Source organism: Pristiophorus japonicus, chromosome 16 (assembly GCF_044704955.1).
Source record: "Pristiophorus japonicus isolate sPriJap1 chromosome 16, sPriJap1.hap1, whole genome shotgun sequence".
In the NCBI taxonomy this organism is placed as follows: Eukaryota; Metazoa; Chordata; class Chondrichthyes; family Pristiophoridae; genus Pristiophorus; species Pristiophorus japonicus.
The window spans coordinates 122,164,323-122,185,099 of record NC_091992.1 but is presented as its reverse complement, the minus strand read 5'-3'; the positions used below and the strand labels follow the sequence as shown (position 1 = coordinate 122,185,099).

Genomic DNA, 20,777 nt, shown 5'->3' with positions numbered 1-20,777 from the left:
TAATAAAAGGATGACATAAGGACAGTAATGAGAAAGGATCTTGGCTCGGAAGATCAGGAACTAGAATCAGTATGGGTGGAGATAAGGGGCAGAAAACACTGGTGGGAGTAGTTTATAGATCCCATGGCAGTAGCTACACCATTGGACAGAGTATTAATCAACAAATAATAGGAGCTTGTAACAAAGGTAATGCAATAATTATGGGGGACTTTATAATCTTCATATAGACTGGGCAAATCAAATTGGCAAAGATAGTGTGGAGTTAATGCTTGCATTCAAGACAGTTTCCAAGAACAATACCTCCGTGGAGCCAACTAGGGGACAGGCTAATAAAATCTTGTATTGTGTAATGGCACAGGGTTAAGTAGTAATATCACAGTAAAGGATACCCTGGGGAAGAGTGATCATAATTTCACATTGGGTTTGAGAGTGACATACTTAAATTCAAAAGTAGAGTCTTAAACTTAAACAAAGCCAATTACATAGGTATGAGGGGGTGAATTGGCTAAGGTAGATTAGGAAATTAGATAAGCAGTGACGAACATTTAAAGAAATATTCTAAAATTCTAGATGAATATACATTCCATTGAGAAATAAAACTCCACAGGAAAAGTGATAACTTCTTTAGTTGGGCACAAATGTAAGAATATATATTTATCTGGGAGATCTGGTCACTGAATATATTTAAGAGGGAGATAGATAGATTTCTAGAAACAAAAGGCATCAAGGGGTATGGGGTAAAAGCGGGAATATGGTGTTGAGATAGAGGATCAGCCATGATCATATTGAATGGCGGTGCAGACTCGAAGAGCCGAATGGCCTACTACTGCTCCTATTTTCTATGTTTCTATGTTTCTATCGTGTTAGATTTTTAAAAAGAGGCTTATAATGTTGCAAAGAATAGTCATAAACCTGAGTTTTAGAAATCAGCAAAGGATGACTAAAGACATTATAAAAAGGGAGAAAATAGAATGTGAGAGTAAACTAGCCTGAAGGTTCTGTGTCTCATTGCGAGGAACATTCGTAATAAGGCGGATGAATTAACTGCAGAGATAGCTGTTAATGGATATGATCTAATTCGGCTTACACAGACATGGCTCCAGGGTGACCAAGGCTGGGAACTCAACATCCAGGGGTATTCAATATTCAGGAAGGATAAACAGAAAGGAAAAGGAGGTGGGATAGCGTTGATGGTTAAAGAGGAGATTAAACGCAATAGTAAGGAAGAACATTAGCTTGGATGATGTGGAATCGGTATGGGTAGAGCTGCGGAACACCAAAGGGCAGAAAACACTAGTGGGAGTTGTGTACAGACCACCAAACAGTAGTAGTGAGGTTGGGGATGGCATCAAACAGGAAATTAGGGATGCGTGTAATAAAGGTACAGCAGTTATCATGGGTGACTTTAATCTGCATATAGATTTGGCCAAACTGGTAGCAATACTGTGGAGGAGGATTTCCTGAAGTGTATAAGGGATGGTTTTCTAGACCAATACGTCGAGGAACCATCTAGAGAACTGGCCATCCTAGACTGGGTGTTGTTGCAATCTTGTTGTGTGAGGCCCCTTAGGGAAGAGTGACCATAATATGGTAGAATTCTTCATTAAGATGGAGTGTGACGCAGTTAATTCAGAGACTAGAGTCCTGAAATTAAAGAAAGATAACGTCGATGATATGAGACTAGGCTAGGATAGACTGGCGAATGATACTTAAAGGGTTGACGGTGGATAGGCAATGGCAGACATTTAAAGATCACATGGATGAACTTCAATAATTGTACAGCCCTGTCTGGCATAAAAATAAAATGGGGAAGGTGGCTCAACCGTAGCTAACAAGGGAAATTAGGGATAGTGTTAAATCCAAGGAAGAGGCATATAAATTGATCAGAAAAAGCAGCAAACTGGAGGACTGGGAGAAATTTAGAATTCAGTAGAGGAAAACAAAGGGTTTAATTAGGAAGGGGAAAATAGAGTATGAGAGTAAGCTTGCCGGGAACATAAAAACTGACTGTAAAAGCTTCTATAGATATGTGAAGAGAAAAAGATTAGTGAAGACAAATGTAGGTCCCTTGCAGTCAGAATCAGGTGAATTTATAATGGGGAACAAAAAAATGGCAGACCAATTGAACAAATGCTTTGGTTCTGTCTTCACTAAGGAAGACACAAATAACTTTCCGGAAATACTAGGGGACTGAGGGTCTAGCAAGAAGGAGGAACTGAGGGAAATCCTTATTAGTCAGGAAGTTGTGTTAGGGAAATTGATGGGATTGAAGGCCGATAAATCCCCAGGGCCTGATAGTCTGCAACCCAGAGTACTTAAGGAAGTGGCACTAGAAATAGTGGATGCATTGGTGGTCTTTTTCCAACAGTCTATTGACTCTGATTCAGTTCCTATAGATTGGAGGGTAGCTAATGTAACCCACTTTTTAAAAAAGGAGGGAGAGAGAAAACAGGGAATTATAGACCAGTTAGCCTGACATTGGTAGTGGGAAAATATTGGAATCAATTATTAAAGATGTAATAGCAGTGCATTTGGAAAGCAGTGACAGGATCGGTCCAATTCAGCATGGATTTATGAAAGGGAAATCATGCTTGACAAATTTTCTAGAATTTTTTGAGGATGTAACTAGTAGAGTGGACAAGGGAGAACCAATGAATGTGGTGTATTTGGACTTTCAAAAGGCTTTTGACAAGGTCCCACACAAGAGATTAGTGTGCAAAATTAAAGCACATGGTATTGGGGGTAATGTATTGACATGGATAAAGAACTGGTTGGCAGACAGGAAGCAAAGATAGGAATAAATGGGTCCTTTTCAGAACGGCAGGCAGTGGCTAGTGCGGTACCGTAAGGTTCAGTGCTGGGACCCCAGCTATTTACAATATACATTAATGATTTAGACGAAGGAATTGAATGTAATATCTCCAAGTTTGCAGATGACACTAAGCTGGGTGGCAGTGTGCGCTGTGAGGAGGATGCTAAGAGGCTGCAGAGTGACTTGGACAGGTTAGGTGAGTGGGCAAATGCATAAGAGATGCAGTATAATGTAGATAAATGTGAGGTTATCCACTTTGGTGGCAAAAACAGGAAGGCAGAATATTATCTGAATGGTGACAGATTAGGAAAAGGGGAGGTGCAACGAGACCTGGGTGTCATGGTACATCAGTCATTGAAAGTTGGCATGCAGGTACAGCAGGCGGTGAAGAAGGCAAATGGCATGTTGGCCTTCATTGCGAGAGGATTTGAGTATAGGAACAAGGAGGTCTTACTGCAGTTTTACAGGGCCTTGATGAGGCCACACCTTGAATATTGTGTTCAATTTTGGTCTCCTAATCTGAGGAAGGACGTTCTTGCTATTGAGGGAGTGCAGCAAAGGTTCACCAGACTGATTCCCGGGATGGCAGGACTGACATGAGGAGAGACTTGATCGACTCGGCTAATATTCACTGGAATTTAGAAGAATGAGAGGGGATCTCATAGAAACATATAAAATTCTGACAGGATTGGACAGGTTAGATGCAGGAAGAATGTTCCCGATATTGGGGAAGTCCAGAACCAGGGGTCACAGTCGAAGGCTAAGGTGTAAGCCATTTAGGACCGAGATGAGGAGAAACTTCTTCACTCAGAGAATTGTGAACCTGTGGAATTTTCTACCACAGAAAGTTGTTGAGGCCAGTTCGTTAGCTATGTTCAAAAGAGATCAAGGGGTATGGAGAGAAAGCAGGAATGGGGTACTAAAGTTGCAAAAATGATCAGCCATGATCATATTGAATGCTGGTGCAGGCTCGAAGGGCCGAATGGCCTACTCCTGCACCTATTTGCTATGTTTCTATGTTTCTAAAAGTAAGTGTTGGTCCCTTAGAGACTGAGACAGGAGAAATTATAATGGTGAATAAGGAAATGGCAGAGAATTTAAACAAATATTTTGTATTTGTCTTCATAGTAGAAGTTACAAAAAGCATACCAAAAGCAGTGGGGAACAAAGCAGCTAATTAGAGTGAGGAACTTAAAGATCAGTAGAGAAAAAGTACTTGAGAAACTAATAGGACTAAAAGCCAATAAATCCCCTGGAACTGATGGCCTTCATTCTCAGGTTCTAAAAGAGGTGGTTGCAGAGACAGTGGATGCATTCGTTGTGATCTTCCAAAATTCCCTATATTTTAGAACTTCCCAGCAGATTGGAAGGTAGCAAATGTAACCTCACCATTCAAGAAAGGAGAGAGAGAGAAAACAAAGAACTACAGGCCAATTAGCCTCACATTTCCCTTCGGAAAAATGCTGTAATCCATTACTAAGAATGTGGTATCAAAGCATTTAGAAAATCATAATATAATTATGGAGAGACAACAAGATATTATGAATGGGAAATCATGTTTAACAAATTAATTAGCGTTTTTTGAGGCTGTAACTAGCAGGGTAGATAAAGGGGGATCAGTGGAGGTAGTATATTTGGATTTCCAAAAGGCATTTGATAAGATTGTTCCACAAGATAAGTGTTCATGGATTGGGGTAATATATTAGCCTGGATAGACGATTAGTTAATGGACAGAAAACAGAGAGTAGGGATAAACAGGTCATTTTCAGGTTTGCAGGCTGTAACTAGTGGGGTGCTGCAAGGATCAGTGCTTGGTCCTTAGCATTTCACAATCTATATTAATGATTAGTGTTCAGAGAGATTTAGGTGGCTTTGCACAGGAAACAAAGTGAGTTTGCATGCAGGTACAGCAAACAATTAGGAAGGCAAGTGGCATGTTGGCTTGCAAGTGGGTTGGAGTACAAGAGTAAGGACGTCTTGCTACAATTGTGCAGGGATTTGAAGAGGCCACATCTGGAGTACTGTGTACAGTTTTGGTCTCCTTACCCGAGCAAGGATATGCTTGCCTTAGAGGTGGTGCAACAAAGGTTTACTCGATGGATTCCTGGGATTCGATGGTTGTTGTATGAAGAGGGATTGAGCCTATACTCTCCGGAGTTTAGAAGAATGAGAGGCAATCTCATTGAAACATAAGATTCTGAGGGGGATTGACAGGGTAGATGTTGAGAGGTTGTTTCCCCAGGCTGGAGAGTCTATAACTAAGGGGCAGAGTCTCAAGATAAGGGGTCAGCCATTTAAGACGGAGATGAGGAGGAATTCCTTCATTTAGAGGGTTGTGAATCTTTGGAATTCTCTACCCGAAAGGGCTGTGAATGCTGAATCGTTGAGAATATTCAAGACTGAAATAGATAGATTTTTGGACTCATGGGGAATTAAGGGACATGGTGACTGGGCGGAAAGTGGAGATGAGGTGGAAGATTGACCATTATTGAACGGCTGAGTAGGCTCGAGGAGCCGTATGACCAGTCCTGTTCCTAATTTTTATGTTATTATAAATCACAGTTTGGGAGGAATTTTGCAGGCAGGAAGGCAAGAGAACCTGAGTTGGCAGTAGCCCAAACTTTTTTTGTGGGGCTTACTTTACAGGGCCTCTATTGGTTTTGCTCCAGGTTTTACTGTACCATTTCGGTTTTAACTCCCATTCAACCCATTTTCTGCTGGACAAAGGAAGTTAAAATCTCCTCTAATGTGGCCATGGGATTCTCCAATTATAAAACATTAACATAAAAAGCATGTCACAAAAATCATGACACAAGAAATAAGGTTATTGCAGACAGAAAGTGAGTACCATACACAAGACTTTTAGGGGCCGCATACACCCCATTTCTGTTGTTTTCAATGCCGCAGTGAATGAGGTGGCCTCTTGAGCGAAATTCCACTCTTTGGCTATTTTTTTCTCGCCGGACCGGAAGTCCAATGGGGGCGGTAGTGCGGCGGTGAACACACTTGAGGGGCGGAAGTTGGGGAGGGGGGAGCGCGTGTGGAGTTGCCACCACTGTCAGTCATCAGCGCAGTGCTGATGACGTCACAACGGCGCCACGTCACCACAGCTCTCCCCTTCACTTAAAAGGGGAGGGGCTGCACGACTTTTGAAGTTTGGTCCACTGGGCCATGAGGGAGGGTTTCGGCCAGGCCAGCGGCCTGGCCTCCAAGAGGGGATGCCTGGCTGCCTGTTTTAGGCCTGGCCAAACCTGGGGGCATAACTGTCGGCCCAACATGGCAGTCAGCTGACAAAAAAACACATGGCGGCAACAGCAGTCCTCCTCTTTAATGGGAGCTGCACCACCATTTTAGAATGCCACAGCCTCACTGCACCGTCTCAAAAAAGCATGTTTTGGCACCGCCCGGCGGGAGGAAGATTTTCTCGGTGGAATTCCGCCATCGGCAGTGTGCACTCTGATGACTCTTAGGACGGTGAGGGGAGGGGGGGGGGGGAAGCAGATTACCATCGGGATACCGCAGGAGCAGAATTTTGATAATGGAGGCCATTACACAAGAAATCGGCGCCCATTGCACTCCGCAGCGTGGCTGCCAATTTCCGGTGTTAACAGGCCTTAAGGGAAGTGGCAATTTTGGCCCCTAATATTTTTAAAAGATACATAATGCCAACATTTGCATTTTAAGATTCTAAGTAGATTACTTACCAATGTCCATGATCCAAGTGTTGCCTGATTAGGGTATGAGGTGCTACGGTTCCATACTTATCCACCTCAGGCATGTTCATGTCATCAAGAAAATAGATTAATTTCTTGGTTCCAGGTGGGCCAAAGTTCCTTCCTGTTTTCTTTTCTAGTGGCTTCTCAAGAACAGCTATAGGGAGTTCAGAATGAATACTTCAATGCATTTATTGCAATATCATCAAATACTATTACACGCAAGATTTCCTCATAAATATTGTGATCTCGTAGCAACCAAATTATGTTAGACTAATTTCAAACAAGTATGGCTATAAATATAGCCCTTGGTAGAAATTGATTCTATCTGGTCAACAAATCTATAGGTTCCATCAATTTTTCCCAGCTCGATTGCTATATAATAGATTCAATCACTGGCTCAAATTTTCCTGGGAACTTACACCATTGTAATGCTGCATCTATGGTATAGGGACCCTTGACTGGCACAAAGGAAACAGGAAATTATGGACGAAGTGACTTACATAAGAACATAACAATTAGGAACAGGAGTAGGCCATCTAGCCCCTCGAGCCTGCTCCGCCATTCAAGAAGATCATGGCTGATCTGGCCGTGGACTCAGCTCCATTTACCTGCCCGCTCCCCATAACCCTTAATTCCCTTATTGGTTAAAAATCTATCTATCTGTGATTTGAATACATTCAATGAGCTAGCCTTAACTGCTTCCTTGGGCAGAGAATTCCACAGATTCACAACCCTCTGGGAGAAGAAATTCCTTCTCAACTCGATTTTAAATTGGCTCCCCCGTATTTTGAGGCTGTGCCCCCTAGTTCTAGTCTCCCCGACCAGTGGAAACAACCTCTCTGCCTCTATCTTGTCTATCCCTTTCATTATTTTAAATGTTTCTATAAGATCACCCTTCATCCTTCTGAACTCCAACGAGTAAAGATCCAGTCTATTCAATCTATCATCATAAGGTAACCCCCTCATCTCCGGAATCAACCTAGTGAATCGTCTCCGTACCCCCTCCAAGGCTAGTATATCCTTCCTCAAGTAAGGTGACCAAAACTGCATGCAGTACTCCAGGTGCGGCCTCACCAATACCCTGTACAGTTGCAGCAGGACCTCCCTGCTTTTGTACTCCATCCCTCTCGCAATGAAGGCCAACATTCCATTCGCCTTCCTGATTACCTGCTAACTAACTTTTTGGGATTCATGCACAAGGACCCCCAGGTCCCTCTGCACTGCAGCATGTTGTAATTTTTCCTCATTCAAATAATATTCCCTTTTACTGTTTTTATTCCCCCAAGGTGGATGACCTCACATTTTCCGACATTGTATTCCATCTGCCAAACCTTAGCCCATTCGCTTAACCTATCTAAATCTCTTTGCAGCCTCGCTGTGTCCTCTACACAACCCGCTTTCCCACTAATCTTTGTGTCATCTGCAAATTTTGTTACACTACACTCTGTCCCCTCTTCCAGGTCATCTATGTATATTGTAAACAGTTGTGGTCCCAGCACCGATCCCTGTGGCACACCACTAACCACCGATTTCCAACCCGAAAAGGACCCATTTATCCCGACTCTCTGCTTTCTATTAGCCAGCCAATTCTCGATCCATGCTAATACATTTCCTCTGATTCCGCGTACCTTTATCTTCTGCAGTAACCTTTTGTGTGGCACCTTATCGAATGCCTTTTGGAAATCTAAATACACCATATCCATCGGTACACCTCTATCCACCATGCTCGTTATATCCTCAAAGAATTCCAGTAAATTAGTTAAACATGATTTCCCCTTCGTGAATCCATGTTGCGTCTGCTTGATTGCACTATTCCTATCTAGATGTCCCGCTATTTCTTCCTTAATGCTAGCTTCAAGCATTTTCCCCACTAAAGATGTTAAACTAACCGGCCTATAGTTACTTGCCTTTTGTCTGCCCCCTTTTTTAAACAGAGGTGTTACATTACCTCCCCTGAGTCCAGAGAATTTTGGTAGATTATAACAAATGCATCTGCTATAACTTCCACCATCTCTTTTAATACCCTGGGATGCATTTCATCAGGACTTTATAACAGTCCCGGGGACTTGTCTACCTTGAGTCCCATTAGCCTGTCCAGCACTACCCCCCCTAGTGATAGTGATTGTCTCAAGGTCCTCCCTTCCCACATTCCCGTGACCAGCAATTTTTGGCATGGTTTACAATATTAATGTCACTATATTTTAATGGGATTTTACCCTGCTCTGCCATTACCCTCACTGAAAACAGTTAGAAGATAGCTGCTTCCCCCATTTAAATCTATGGTAATTGTGATTTTCCTGCATGGAAGCCAGTTTTCATACTACTTTGTCTTAGATTGAATAATAATGGGGAGAAATTCCCAGCGATCCAATTAGGGGTGGTAACCTGCTCGGGGCGGGACTTCCTGTGTGGAAGTCCCACCCCAGCCTTGAAATTGAAGTTAGATTGCCCCTCAGAGGAAGTGGATCGCAATCTCGTGCTCTCCACTTCCTCTTGGGGTGGGTCCCAGAGTGATCGGCAGTGCTACGTGAATGCACCATGTAGTGCTGACGCAGTTCAACGTCGCTCCCCAGTGCCTCCATTAACACCAACGCAATTTTGTGGGAGCCAGTAGCCCACCCCCCCACCCAGGCGAAAAGTGTTTTGCGCCCCGATACCGCCCTGCAGAGGTGCTAACGGGCATCGCAAAAAAGGGCAATTTTGACCCCAATGACATGTAAAATAATGACTTTAAAGGCATTCCCTGATTACATTTAAATGATGTGCTAATTTGTTTATTGATCGTGGCTTGTTGAAGGACTGGTTCTTAAACTAGTGATTATCATGTCAATACAAATGTCTTATTCACATTTTTTTTGTTATAAGTATTTTTTAACTATGTTTCTTTTTCAGCATTGATTGTTGCTATGAAAATTATAATTGTTTTGAAACAGTGACAGAAACAGTTGGATAAATAACCTAGACTGGAGACTGTTATAAAGAATATATTTTCCTAAAAAGTCAAAGGTTGAGGGACTGTAACTAGTTGAGAGACGTCCGTAGTGCGATCCCAATCTGCTGCCTGCTCCATCCCACTCTGTACAAGTGATTTTACAGTGATTGGGTTTGTTAAGCCTGCCCAACGAGGTTCCCGGCCAACTAAAAGGACGCGGGTCTGATGACGTCATTTGATGATGCATCATCAGCTGGTTTCTTTAAAAGGGACCATGTCCACATTAGTTTTGACAATTGTACTGTTAGTGTTCTACAGCACTGAGGTGCATTAAACACCGACGAGCACTGCACAGAGCTGCACCCAGACTCTCCCATGACTCCCTCCAGATGCTTATAGCACACAGGGAAGTTCTCGTCCCTTCCAATAGGCGGAAGAGACCTCCCCAGGACACCAACACAGCCTGGTTGCACATTGCACAGGATGGCACAAGCAGAGATGTCGTCAGGAGGACCTGGCTGCAGTGTCACAAACGTTTCACAAATGATCTCAGCAGAAATGTTACTGCAAAGCCACACTCAACCTCATCCTGCTGTGCCACTCATCACATCCCCATCACTCTGTCTTCCCAACCCTACTCCGTCACATCCATACTCACACCAACTTACCATGCACCTCAACCCATCCCGCTCTATCTACATTATCACTTCCCCATCACTAGCCACCCCTCACACTCAGCCTCATCCTAGTCCAATCATACCAACTAACAACACGCAAGGGTAGGCACTTGGGTGTTTTTGCCAATGTTCATGTAAAGTTTCTGTTAATGTATTGTCAAACATTGAAATCTTTATTTTCAACACTTTGCATTCTTGGACAGAATTGTGTGCACCTTTGAAAGTGGCTTAGTGAGTTGCAGTGAATGGTGAGACACAAGGGCCTCCCAACAATGGTGATGAGTGTGAAAGGAATGGCTTGGGCATTGTAGAGCTGCTTTATGGTGTTGGTGTGGGGTGGTGCCAAGCTGGCACATTATGTGGCAGCCGGGGTGTACAGTGTCAAGTGAAATAAATCTGGCCGTGGTGAGGTCATCCGTCCCGGGCAGCAATGTGGTTGGGTGCTGATGCATTGTGTCCTGTGCAGCATCAGTTGATTGCGAGATGTTTGGTGTTTTTGTTGGTACTGTTGATGTGTCTGGTGATGCTGGTGTTGAGGCTGATCGGGGTGGGATTCTGAGGACCAAGGCAAGATGTTGTCAAGGGCACTGATACTGATGGAATAGATCGCAGGTGAGGTTGAGAAGACAGAAACAATCTGTCAATGGTGAGAGAGATTGTTCCAAGAAGATGACAGTGGACAGAGAGTTTACTCCAAACTCAAATATGTCTTCCAAATCCTGAAAGTTCCAGTTTCTGAGATTAGAAAGCGAACAGCTTTGAAATGGGAGCTTTTATACCACATTTGCAGCTGTCAAGTATTAAGAAGAATGTTTACTGATTGAACACCCGACCTACTTACCTGATTGTGAACCCAGCTCTTCCCTCATATTTCCCTCTTCTAAGAATCTCTCTCTGGGGAGGAGGAGAAGAGGCACAGGAGGAAGGAGCAAACAGCTGGAGCTAAAACGAGAGCAAGTAAAAGGAGTGCTTCCTTTCCCAACATCATTTGTCGGCCAAGAACAACATACCTACAGTTCTGTGAGATTGAGTGGGGCGGAGGAGTTGTGCATTGAGCAGTGTGTGAAGCTAGTGTTGCAGTTAGTAGGAGACGGCTTTTGAAGATACAATCACTCACCTTGATCAGCGGTCTGAGGTCACAAAGCTTCTTTGAGCACTGGAGCAGGTGGTGGGGGTATTACTGCTGGCAGTGACAGCCTAAGTGATGTGGTCCCTCCTGGCACCGTGGGTAGAAGACCTCTTTTGCAGTGTTGACCCCCTGCACAAAGCTGGAGTGCTGCGTGTGTGACCCTGTGCCCCTTCCCTGGCATGTTGAGCCATGTGTGTTAGTGCTGAAGCACTTTACTCATTTTTTAAAGTTTGGAAGGCAAGGGTTGAAGGGACAGAAATTAATCTCCGCCGGAAACGGGTTGCACCTACCGTTTTTCTGGTGTTTTCTCCGCTGCTGTGAATTCAGCTCTGTCTTTTTTTCGAGCAGGACGAAGTCGGTCATAATGGGGGCAAAAGTGGGATGGACAGCAGTAGATCGGTCATAAGAGGGGCGGAAGTGGAGGTGGGCGGTGTGTCCGGCGCTGTCAGTCATCAGCATAGCGCTGATGATGTCATCACGCTGGCGCGTCGTCACGTCTCTCCCCTTCACTTAAAGGGGAGAGCTGTTCCAAGCTATGTGATTATTTTAGTTAGTACCACTGGGCCACCAGGGAGGGTTTTGGTCGGGCCAGCAGCGTGGCACTCAAGAGGGGATGCCAGGCTGCCTCTTGGTGGCCCGGCTGAACCTGGGGGCATGATTGTTGGGCCGACCTGGCTTCTGACCAACAAAAAAAAAAGATGGCAGCCGCTGCAGTGTGCCCTCCCCTTTAATGGCAGCCGCACCGCCATTTTACACACACTGGATAGACAGAAAAAAAACTGATAGGGGGCACCGAGCGGTAGCCGCAAGATTTTTTTTTAGGTGAATTCTGCTTGCGGGCTTGGAGATCGACGGTGCAAACTTTGATGACGCACTTAGGAGGGTTCGGCAACAGCAGGGCGGAAGTGGGAACTGCTGGAAAAACCACAGAGGAGAATTTCGCGAGAGGCAAAAAAATATTGGTGGTCATTCGACACTGCCGAGTGGCTACCACTTTCCGATAGTAACAGGCCTTATCAGGAGGTTAAATTTCGGCCCCGAAGACTCCTATTTGGGACTTCTTTTTAATGTTTTTTTTGAAAGGCAGTAAGGGCTGAAAACTTCATTTTTTTAATTTGGTATTCATTTTTATTAGTTCTGAAGGTATTGCCCGTTTAATGCATTTCCCACAATTCCTCATGAGCTCCATAGCCTTGCTTTGAGAGGCTGAAAGAAGCTGGAATGCCACTTTAGGCCAGGAAGTTTGACTCCCATGCCTGCACTAATGCTACCAGAAGGGCGTCACATGGTAAGTTAGCGCTGGGTTAAAAAATTTTAGCCCGCAGCGCAAACTTTTCCCTGGTAGCGCTTCGTCAATTTACAGCGTCCGTTAACCAGAGTTGCCAGTTAACTCTCGTGGCGGCCACAAATTTACCCCCCACTGTTTCCTGTGTTGTTGCTTGGCAGGGTAAGAGTGAGTGACCTGATAGTGCAGTGCAGTCCATCAGGGTTATCCTCATTACTCTGAGAAACAAGAATAATAAAATTGGACGGACCACCCAGCATCGACCTCGGCACCAGCTATGAACACGACAACAGCACACCCAGCCCCGTCGACCCTGCAAAGTCCTCCTCACCAACATCAGGAGACATGTCCCACAGACTAGTCAAGCAACACCCTGACATAGTAATACTCAGAATTATACCTTTCAGCCAATGTCCCAGACTCCTCCATCTCCATCCCTGGGTATGTCCTGTCCTACTAGCAGGACAGACCCACCAGGAATGGCAGCACAGTGATATACAGTGACTCTGGACCCCAAGAAGTCTCATGGCTTCAAGTCAAGCATGGACAAGGAAACCTCCACTCCAATAACCCTGCAATTTTTTCTCCTTCAAGTATTTCTTCAATTCGCTTTTGAAAATTACTATTGAATCTGTTTCCACCACCCTATCGGGTAGTGCATTCCAAATCCTAACTACTCGTGTAAAAATGTTTTTCCTCATGTCGCCACTGGTTATTTTGCCAATCTCCTTAAATCTGTGTACTCTGGTTATCAACCCTTCAGCCCTTGGAAGCAGTTTGGGGGAGAAATCCGCATGGTTTGCGACTCCAGTTGGCATCCCCGGGAGCACTAACGGGGCGCAAACGATTTCTTGCCTGGGGGAGGGGGGAATGCTACCAGCTCCCGTGAAATTGCATGGGAGTTAGTGAGGCACAAAACCGGTAGCGCCCCGCTCCAGTCGGTAGCGCCTCGGGGCACTGAACCTCCGGCGATGATGTCATCAGTGCGCAGCAACCCATTTTCGCCCTGCTGTGGCCCGTTGTCACACTGCAGCTGAAACTGGGCAGTGCCCCGTAAGGCCGCCGCACGCGATGCCAGCGCTAGCCTCACGGATCGCGAACCGGGCCGCATTCCGCTCAAGGAGCGAAATTTAATGGGAAGGTGCGCAGTGCCATTTTGTCATCTCGGGCGACTTACCGATCCGGCCTTCCATTATTTTTTCCCACGGGGTCCATGCCATGATGGTGCAGCCTGGCACTCCGCTTTTGTGCCGGGCTGCACCACGGCACCCCAGTGCCATTGTGGAGGCCCCTTGCTCCACTGCAGAGCTCACAGCATGCTCACCCCTTGAATGGAAGGGTAGGGCCCCGTTCTTGCACCAGTGCTATGAGGAGAGGCCGCATAGTTGTGCGACATTTGCGTGCTTACTGCTCCAGACCCACCCCTGAGAGGAAGTGGAGGGCACGACATTACTTCCTCTTGGGGTGGTAACCCGAATTTAATTTGTGGGACGGGACTTCCGGCCGGGTGCAGCAAGTCCCACCTCGCCAAGATTAACAACTTCCAACGGGGCGATACGCAATTTTGCCCCCCCTTGTTTTTATTTACTCTATCTAAACCTGTCATGATTTTAAAGACCTCTATGAAATCTCCTCTTAGCCTTCTCTGCTCTAAGGAGAACCCCAGCTTCTACAATCTATCCGTGCAACTGTAATCCCTTATCCCTGAAACCATTCTAGTAAATCTCTTCTGTACCCTTTCCAAAGCCTTCACATCCTTCTTAAAGTGTGGTGCCCAGAATTGGACACAGTACTCCAGCTGGAAATGAACTAATGTTTTATATAGGTCCAGCATAACTACTTGGCTTTTATAAAGCCCACGATCCCATATGCTTTATAAATGCTTTGTTAACCTGTCCTACCACCTTCAAAAATTTGTGCACATACATCTCTATTCTCACAAATTGAAAGAAAGTTAATATGTGCCCTGGCCAAATGCTTTCAATAAGAATGAGCCAGTTTACTATAGTACATATGATGACAAGAAGAAGCAGTAAGTGTGACCAAGAGGGTGAAATAGTTGTGAAAGCAGTAGCAACTTTTGAGGGATTAAGTGCAAACAAAGACAGCAGGTTGGCAGGCTGTAATTAGTGGTGTGCTGCAAGGATCAATGATTGGGCCACAGCTATTTACAATTTTTGAAGGTGGCAGGACAGGTTAACAAAGCAGTTATAAAGCATATGGGATCGTGGGCTTTATAAAAGCCAAGTAGTTATGCTGGACCTATATAAAACATTAGTTTATTTCCAGCTGGAGTACTGTGTCCAATTCTGGGCACCACACTTTAAGAAGGATGTGAAGGCTTTGGAAAGGGAACAGAAGAGATTTACTAGAATGGTAGAGCTGCAGAAAACCAAAGGGCAAAAAACATTAGTGGGAGTTGTGTACAGACCTCCAAACAGTAGTAGTGATGTTGGGGAGGGCATCAAACAGGAAATTAGGGGTGCATTCAATAAAGATGCAGCAGTTATCATGGGTAACTTTAATATGCATATAGATTGGGCTAACCAAACTGGAAGCAATACGGTGGAGGAGGATTTCCTGGAGAGCATAAGGGATGGTTTTCGAGACCAATATGTCGAGGAACCAACTAGGGGGGAGGCCATCTTAGACTGGGTGTTGTGTAATGAGAGAGGATTAATTAGCAATATCGTTGTGCGAGGCCCCTTGGGGAAGAATGAGCATAATATAGTGGAATTCTACATTAGGATGGAGAATGAAACAGTTAATTCAGAGACCATGGTCCAGAACTTAAAGAAGGGTAACTTTGAAGGTATGAGGCGTGAATTGGCTAGGATAGATTGCCGAATGATACTTAAGGGGTTGACAGTGGATGGGCAATGGCAGACATTTAGAGACCGCATGGATGAACTACAACAATTATACATCCCTGTCTGGCGTAAAAATAAAAAAGGGAAGGTGGCTCAACCGTGGCTATCAAGGGAAATCAGGGATAGTATTAAAGCCAAGGAAGTGGCATACAAATTGGCCAGAAATAGCAGCGAACCCGGGGACTGGGAGAAATTTAGAACTCAGCAGAGGGGGACAAAGAGTTTGATTAGGGCAGGGAAAATAGAGTACGAGAGGAAGCTTGCAGGGAACATTAAAACGGACTGCAAAAGCTTCTATAGATATGTAAAGAGAATAAGGTTAGTAAAGACAAACATAGACTCCCTGCAGTCAGAATCAGGGGAAGTCATAATGGGGAACAAAGAAATGACAGATCAATTGAACAAGTACTTTGGTTTGGTATTCACTAAGGAGGACACAAACAACCTTCCAGATATAGAAGGGGTCAGAGGGTCTAATAAGAAGGAGGAACTGAGGGAAATCCTTATTAGTCGGGAAATTGTGTTGGGGAAATTGATGGGATTGAAGGCCGATAAATCCCCAGGGCCTGATGGTCTGCATCCCAGAGTACTTAAGGACGTGGCCTTGGAAATAGCGGATGCATTGACAGTCATTTTCCAACATTCCATAGACTCTGGATCAGTTCCTATGGAGCGGAGGGTAGCCAATGTAACACCACTTTTTTAAAAAAGGAGGGAGAGAAAACAGGGAATTATAGACCGGTTAGCCTGACATCAGTAGGGGTAAAATGATGGAATCAATTATTAAGGATGTCATAGCAGCGCATTTGGAAAGAGGTGAGATGATAGGTCCAAGTCAGCATGGATTTGTGACAGGGAAATCATGCTTGACAAATCTTCTGGAATTTTTTTGAGGATGTTTCCAGTAGAGTGAACAAGGGAGAATCAGTTGATGTGGTATATTTGGACTTTCAGAAGGCTTTCGACAAGGTCCCACACAAGAGATTAATGTGCAAAGTTAAAGCACGTGTGCTGACGTGGATTGAGAACTGGTTGTCAGATAGGAAGCAAAGAGTAGGAGTAAATGGGTACTTTTCAGAATGGCAGGCAGTGACTAGTGGGGTACCGCAAGGTTCTGTGCTGGGGCCCCAGCTGTTTACACTGTACATTAATGATTTAGACGAAGGGGTTAAATGTCGTATCTCCAAATTTGCGGATGACACTAAGTTGGGTGGCAGTGTGAGCTGCGAGGAGGATGCTATGAGGCTGCAGAGTGACTTGGATAGGTTAGGTGAGTGGGCAAATGCATGGCAGATGAAGTATAATGTGGATAAATGTGAGGTTATCCACTTTGGTGGTAAAAACAGAGAGACAGACTATTATCTGAATGGTGACAGATTAGGAAAAGGGGAGGTGCACTGAGACTTGGGTGCCATGGTACATCAGTCATTGAAGGTTGGCATGCAGGTACAGCAGGCGGTTAAGAAAGCAAATGGCATGTTGGCCTTCATTGCGAGGGGATTGGAGTACAGGAGCAGGGAGGTGTTACTACAGTTGTACAGGGCCTTGGTGAGGCCACACCTGGAGTATTGTGTACAGTTTTGGTCTCCTAACTTGAGGAAGGACATTCTTGCTATTGAGGGAGTGCAGCGAAGGTTCACCAGACTGATTCCCGGGATGGCGGGACTGACATATCAAGAACGACTGGATCAACTGGGCTTGTATTCACTGGAGTTCAGAAGAATGAGAGGGGATCTCATAGAAACGTTTAAAATTCTGACGGGTTCAGACAGGTTAAATGCAGGAAGAATGTTCCCAATGTTGGGGAAGTCCAGAACCAGGGGTCACAGTCTAAGGATAAGGGGTAAGCCATTTAGGACCGAGATGAGGAGAAATGTCTTCATCCAGAGATTGGTGAACCTGTGGAATTCTCTACCACATAAAGTCGTTGAGGCCAATTCACTAAATATATTCAAAAAGGAGTTAGATGTAGTCCTTACTACTAGGGGGATCAAGGGGTATGGCGAGAAAGCAGGAATGGCGACTGAAGTTGCATGTTCAGCCATGAACTCATTGAATGGCGGTGCAGGCTCGAAGGGCCGAATGGCCTACTCCTGCACCTATTTTCTATGTTTCTATGACTTAAGAGGACAGAACCGAGTGTAATGTAGCAAGTTTGCTGATGATACAAAGCTAGGTGGGAAAGTAAGCTGTGAGGATGACACAAAGAGCCTGCAAGACAGGTTAAGTGAGTGGGCAATAAAGTGGTAGATGGAGTATAATGTGGGAAATGTGAGATTATTCACCTTGGTAGGAAGAAAAGAAAAAACAGACTATTTTTAAAATGGTGCGAAACTATTAAATGTTAGTGTTCGGAGAGACTTAGGTGGCCTTTATTGCAAGGAGGTTGGAGTACAAAAATCTTGCTACAATTAACATAGAAACATATAAATTAGGTGCAGGAGCAGAGCAGGCCATTCGTCCCTTCGAGCCTGCACCGCCATTCAATAAGATCACGGCTGATCAGTCAATCTTTGTAACCCTTTCCTGTTTTCTCTCCATACCCCTTGATCCCTTTGGCCGTAAGGGCCATATCGAACTCCCTCTTGAATATATCTAATGAACTGGCCTCAACAACTTTCTGCGGTGAAGAATTCCACAGGTTAACCACTCTCTGAGTGAAGAAGTTTCTCCTCATCTCGGTCCTAAATGGCTTACCCCTTATCCTTTTCTGTGACCCCTGGTTCTGGACTTCCCCAACATTGGGAACATTCTTCCTGCATCTAACCTGTCCAATCCCGTCAGAATTTTATATGTTTCTATGAGATCCCCTCTCATTCTTCTGAACTCCAGTGGATACAAGCCCAGTTGATCCAGTCTCTCCTCAGATGTCAGTCCTGCCATCCCGGGAATCAATCTGGTGAACCTTCGCTGTACTCCCTCAATAGCAAGAATGTCCTTCCTCAGATTAGGAGACCAAAACTGTACACAATGTTCCAGGTGTGGCCTCACCAAGGCTCTGTACAACTGCAGTAAGACTTCCCTGCTCCTATGCTCAAATCCTCTAGCTATGAAGGCCAACATGCCATTTGCCTTCTTCACCGCCTGCTGTACCTGCATGCCAAACTTCAATAACAGATGTACCATGACACCCAGGTCTCGTTGCACCTCCCCTTTTCCTAATCCGTCACGATTCAGATAATATTCTGTCTTCCTGTTTTTGCCACAAAGTGGATAACTTCACATTTATCCACATTATACTGCATCTGCCATGCATTTGCCCACTCACCTAACCTGTCCAAGTCACCCTGCAGCCTCTTAGCAGCCTCCTCACAGCTCACACCGCCATCTAGCTTAGTGTCATCTGCAAACTTGGATATATTACATTTAATTCCTTTATCTAAAATCATTGATGTATATTGTAAATAGCTGGGGTCCCAGCACTGAATCCTGCGGCACCCCACTGGTCACTGCCTGCGATTCTAAAAAGGACCCGTTTATTCCAACTCTCTGCTTCTTGTCTGACAACCAGTTCTCTATCCACATCAGTAAATTACCCCCAATACCATGTGCTTTAATTTTGCACACTAATCTCTTGTGTGGGACCTTGTCAAAAGCCTTTTGTAAGTCCAAATACACGACATCCACTGGTTCTCCCTTATCCACTCTACTAGACAGACTATTATCTGAATGGTGACAGATTAGGAAAAAGGGAGGTGCAACGAGACCTGGGTGTCATGGTACATCAGTCATTGAAGGTTGGCTTGCAGGTACAGCAGGCAGTTAAGAAAGCAAATGGCATGTTGGCCTTCATAGCAAAGGGATTTGAGTATGGGGCAGGGAGGTGTTCCTACAGTTGTACAGGGCCTTGGTGAGGCCACACCTGGAGTATTGTGTACAGTTTTGGTCTCCTAACTTGATGACGGACATTCTTGCTATTGAGGGAGTGCAGCGAAGGTTCACCAGACTGATTCCCGAGATGGCGGGACTGACATATCAAGAAAGACTGGATCAATTGGGCTTGTATTCACTGGAGTTCAGAAGAATGAGAAAGGATCTCATAGAAACATTTAAAATTCTGATGGGTTTCGACAGGTTCGATGCAGGGAGAATGTTCCCAATGTTGGGGAGGTCCAGAACCAGGGGTCACAGTCTAAGGATAAGGGGAAAGCCATTTAGGACCGAGATGAGGAGGAACTTCTTCACCCAGAGAGTGGTGAACCTGTGGAATTCTCTACCACAGAAAGTTGAGCCAATTCACTAAATATATTCAAAAAGGAGTTAGATGTAGTGCTTACTACTAGGGGGATCAAGGGGTATGGCAAGAAAGCAGGAATGGGGTACTGAAGTTGCATGTTCAGCCATGAACTCATTGAATGGCGGTGCACGCTCAAAAGGGCCGAATGGCCTACTCCTGCACCTATTTTCTATGTTTCTATGTTTCTATGCAATGAAGGACAACATACCATTTGCCTTCCTAACTGCTTGCTGCACCTGCATGTTTGCTTTCAATGACTGGTGCACAAGAACACCCAGGCCCCCCTGTACATCGACACTTCCCCCCAAGCCATCACTATTTTAATAATACTTTGTCCTTATGTTTTTCCTACCAAAGTGGATAACTTCACATTTATCCATGTTATACTGTATCTGCCATGTGTTTGCCCACTCACTCAACCTATCTAAATTGCCTTGCAGCATCCATGAGTTCTCCTCACAACCCCACCTATTTTTGTCTCATCAGCAAACTTGGAAATATTACATTTGGTTCCCTCATCCAAATCATTTATATATATTGTGAATAGCTGGGGCCCCAAGCACTGATCCCTCTGGTACCCCACTCATCACTGCCCGCCACTCCGAAAAAGACCAGTTTATTCCTACTCTGTTTCCTGTCAGTTAACAAATTTTCAATCCATGCCAATACATTACCCCCAATCCCATGTGCTTTAATTTTGCACACTAACCTCTTATGTGGGACTTTATCAAAGGCCTTCTGAAAATCCAAATACACTACACCTACCGGTTCTCCCTTATCTATTCCATCAGTTACATCCTCAAAAAACTCCAGTAGGTTTATCAAACACTATTTTCCTTTCATAAATCCATGTTGACTTTGTTTAATCCTGTTGATATTATCTAAGTATGCCGTTATCACATCTGTTATAATAGACTCGAGCATTTTCCCTCCTATTGATGTTAGGCTAACTGGTCTGTAGTTCCCAGTTTTCTCTCTCCCTCTTTTTTTAAAAAAAATAGTGGGGCTATATTTGCCACCCTCCAATCTGCAGGAACTGTTCCATAATCTATAGAATTTTGGAAGAGGACAACCAATGCATCTACTATTTCCAAGGCTACCTCTTTTAGTACTCTGGGA

General features: G+C 44.7%; 1 protein-coding gene across 1 annotated transcript in view; it reads right to left on the bottom strand.

Moving 5' to 3' along the window:
* Positions 1–20,777, bottom strand: part of LOC139226779 (dynein axonemal heavy chain 17-like) — a 1,002,254-nt gene that overhangs the window by 234,840 nt on the left and 746,637 nt on the right. Inside the window, exon 48 of the mRNA XM_070857781.1 lies at positions 6,517–6,682. Within this exon, the coding sequence (XP_070713882.1) occupies positions 6,517–6,682 (166 nt within the window). The remainder of the gene's footprint in view (positions 1–6,516; positions 6,683–20,777) is intronic.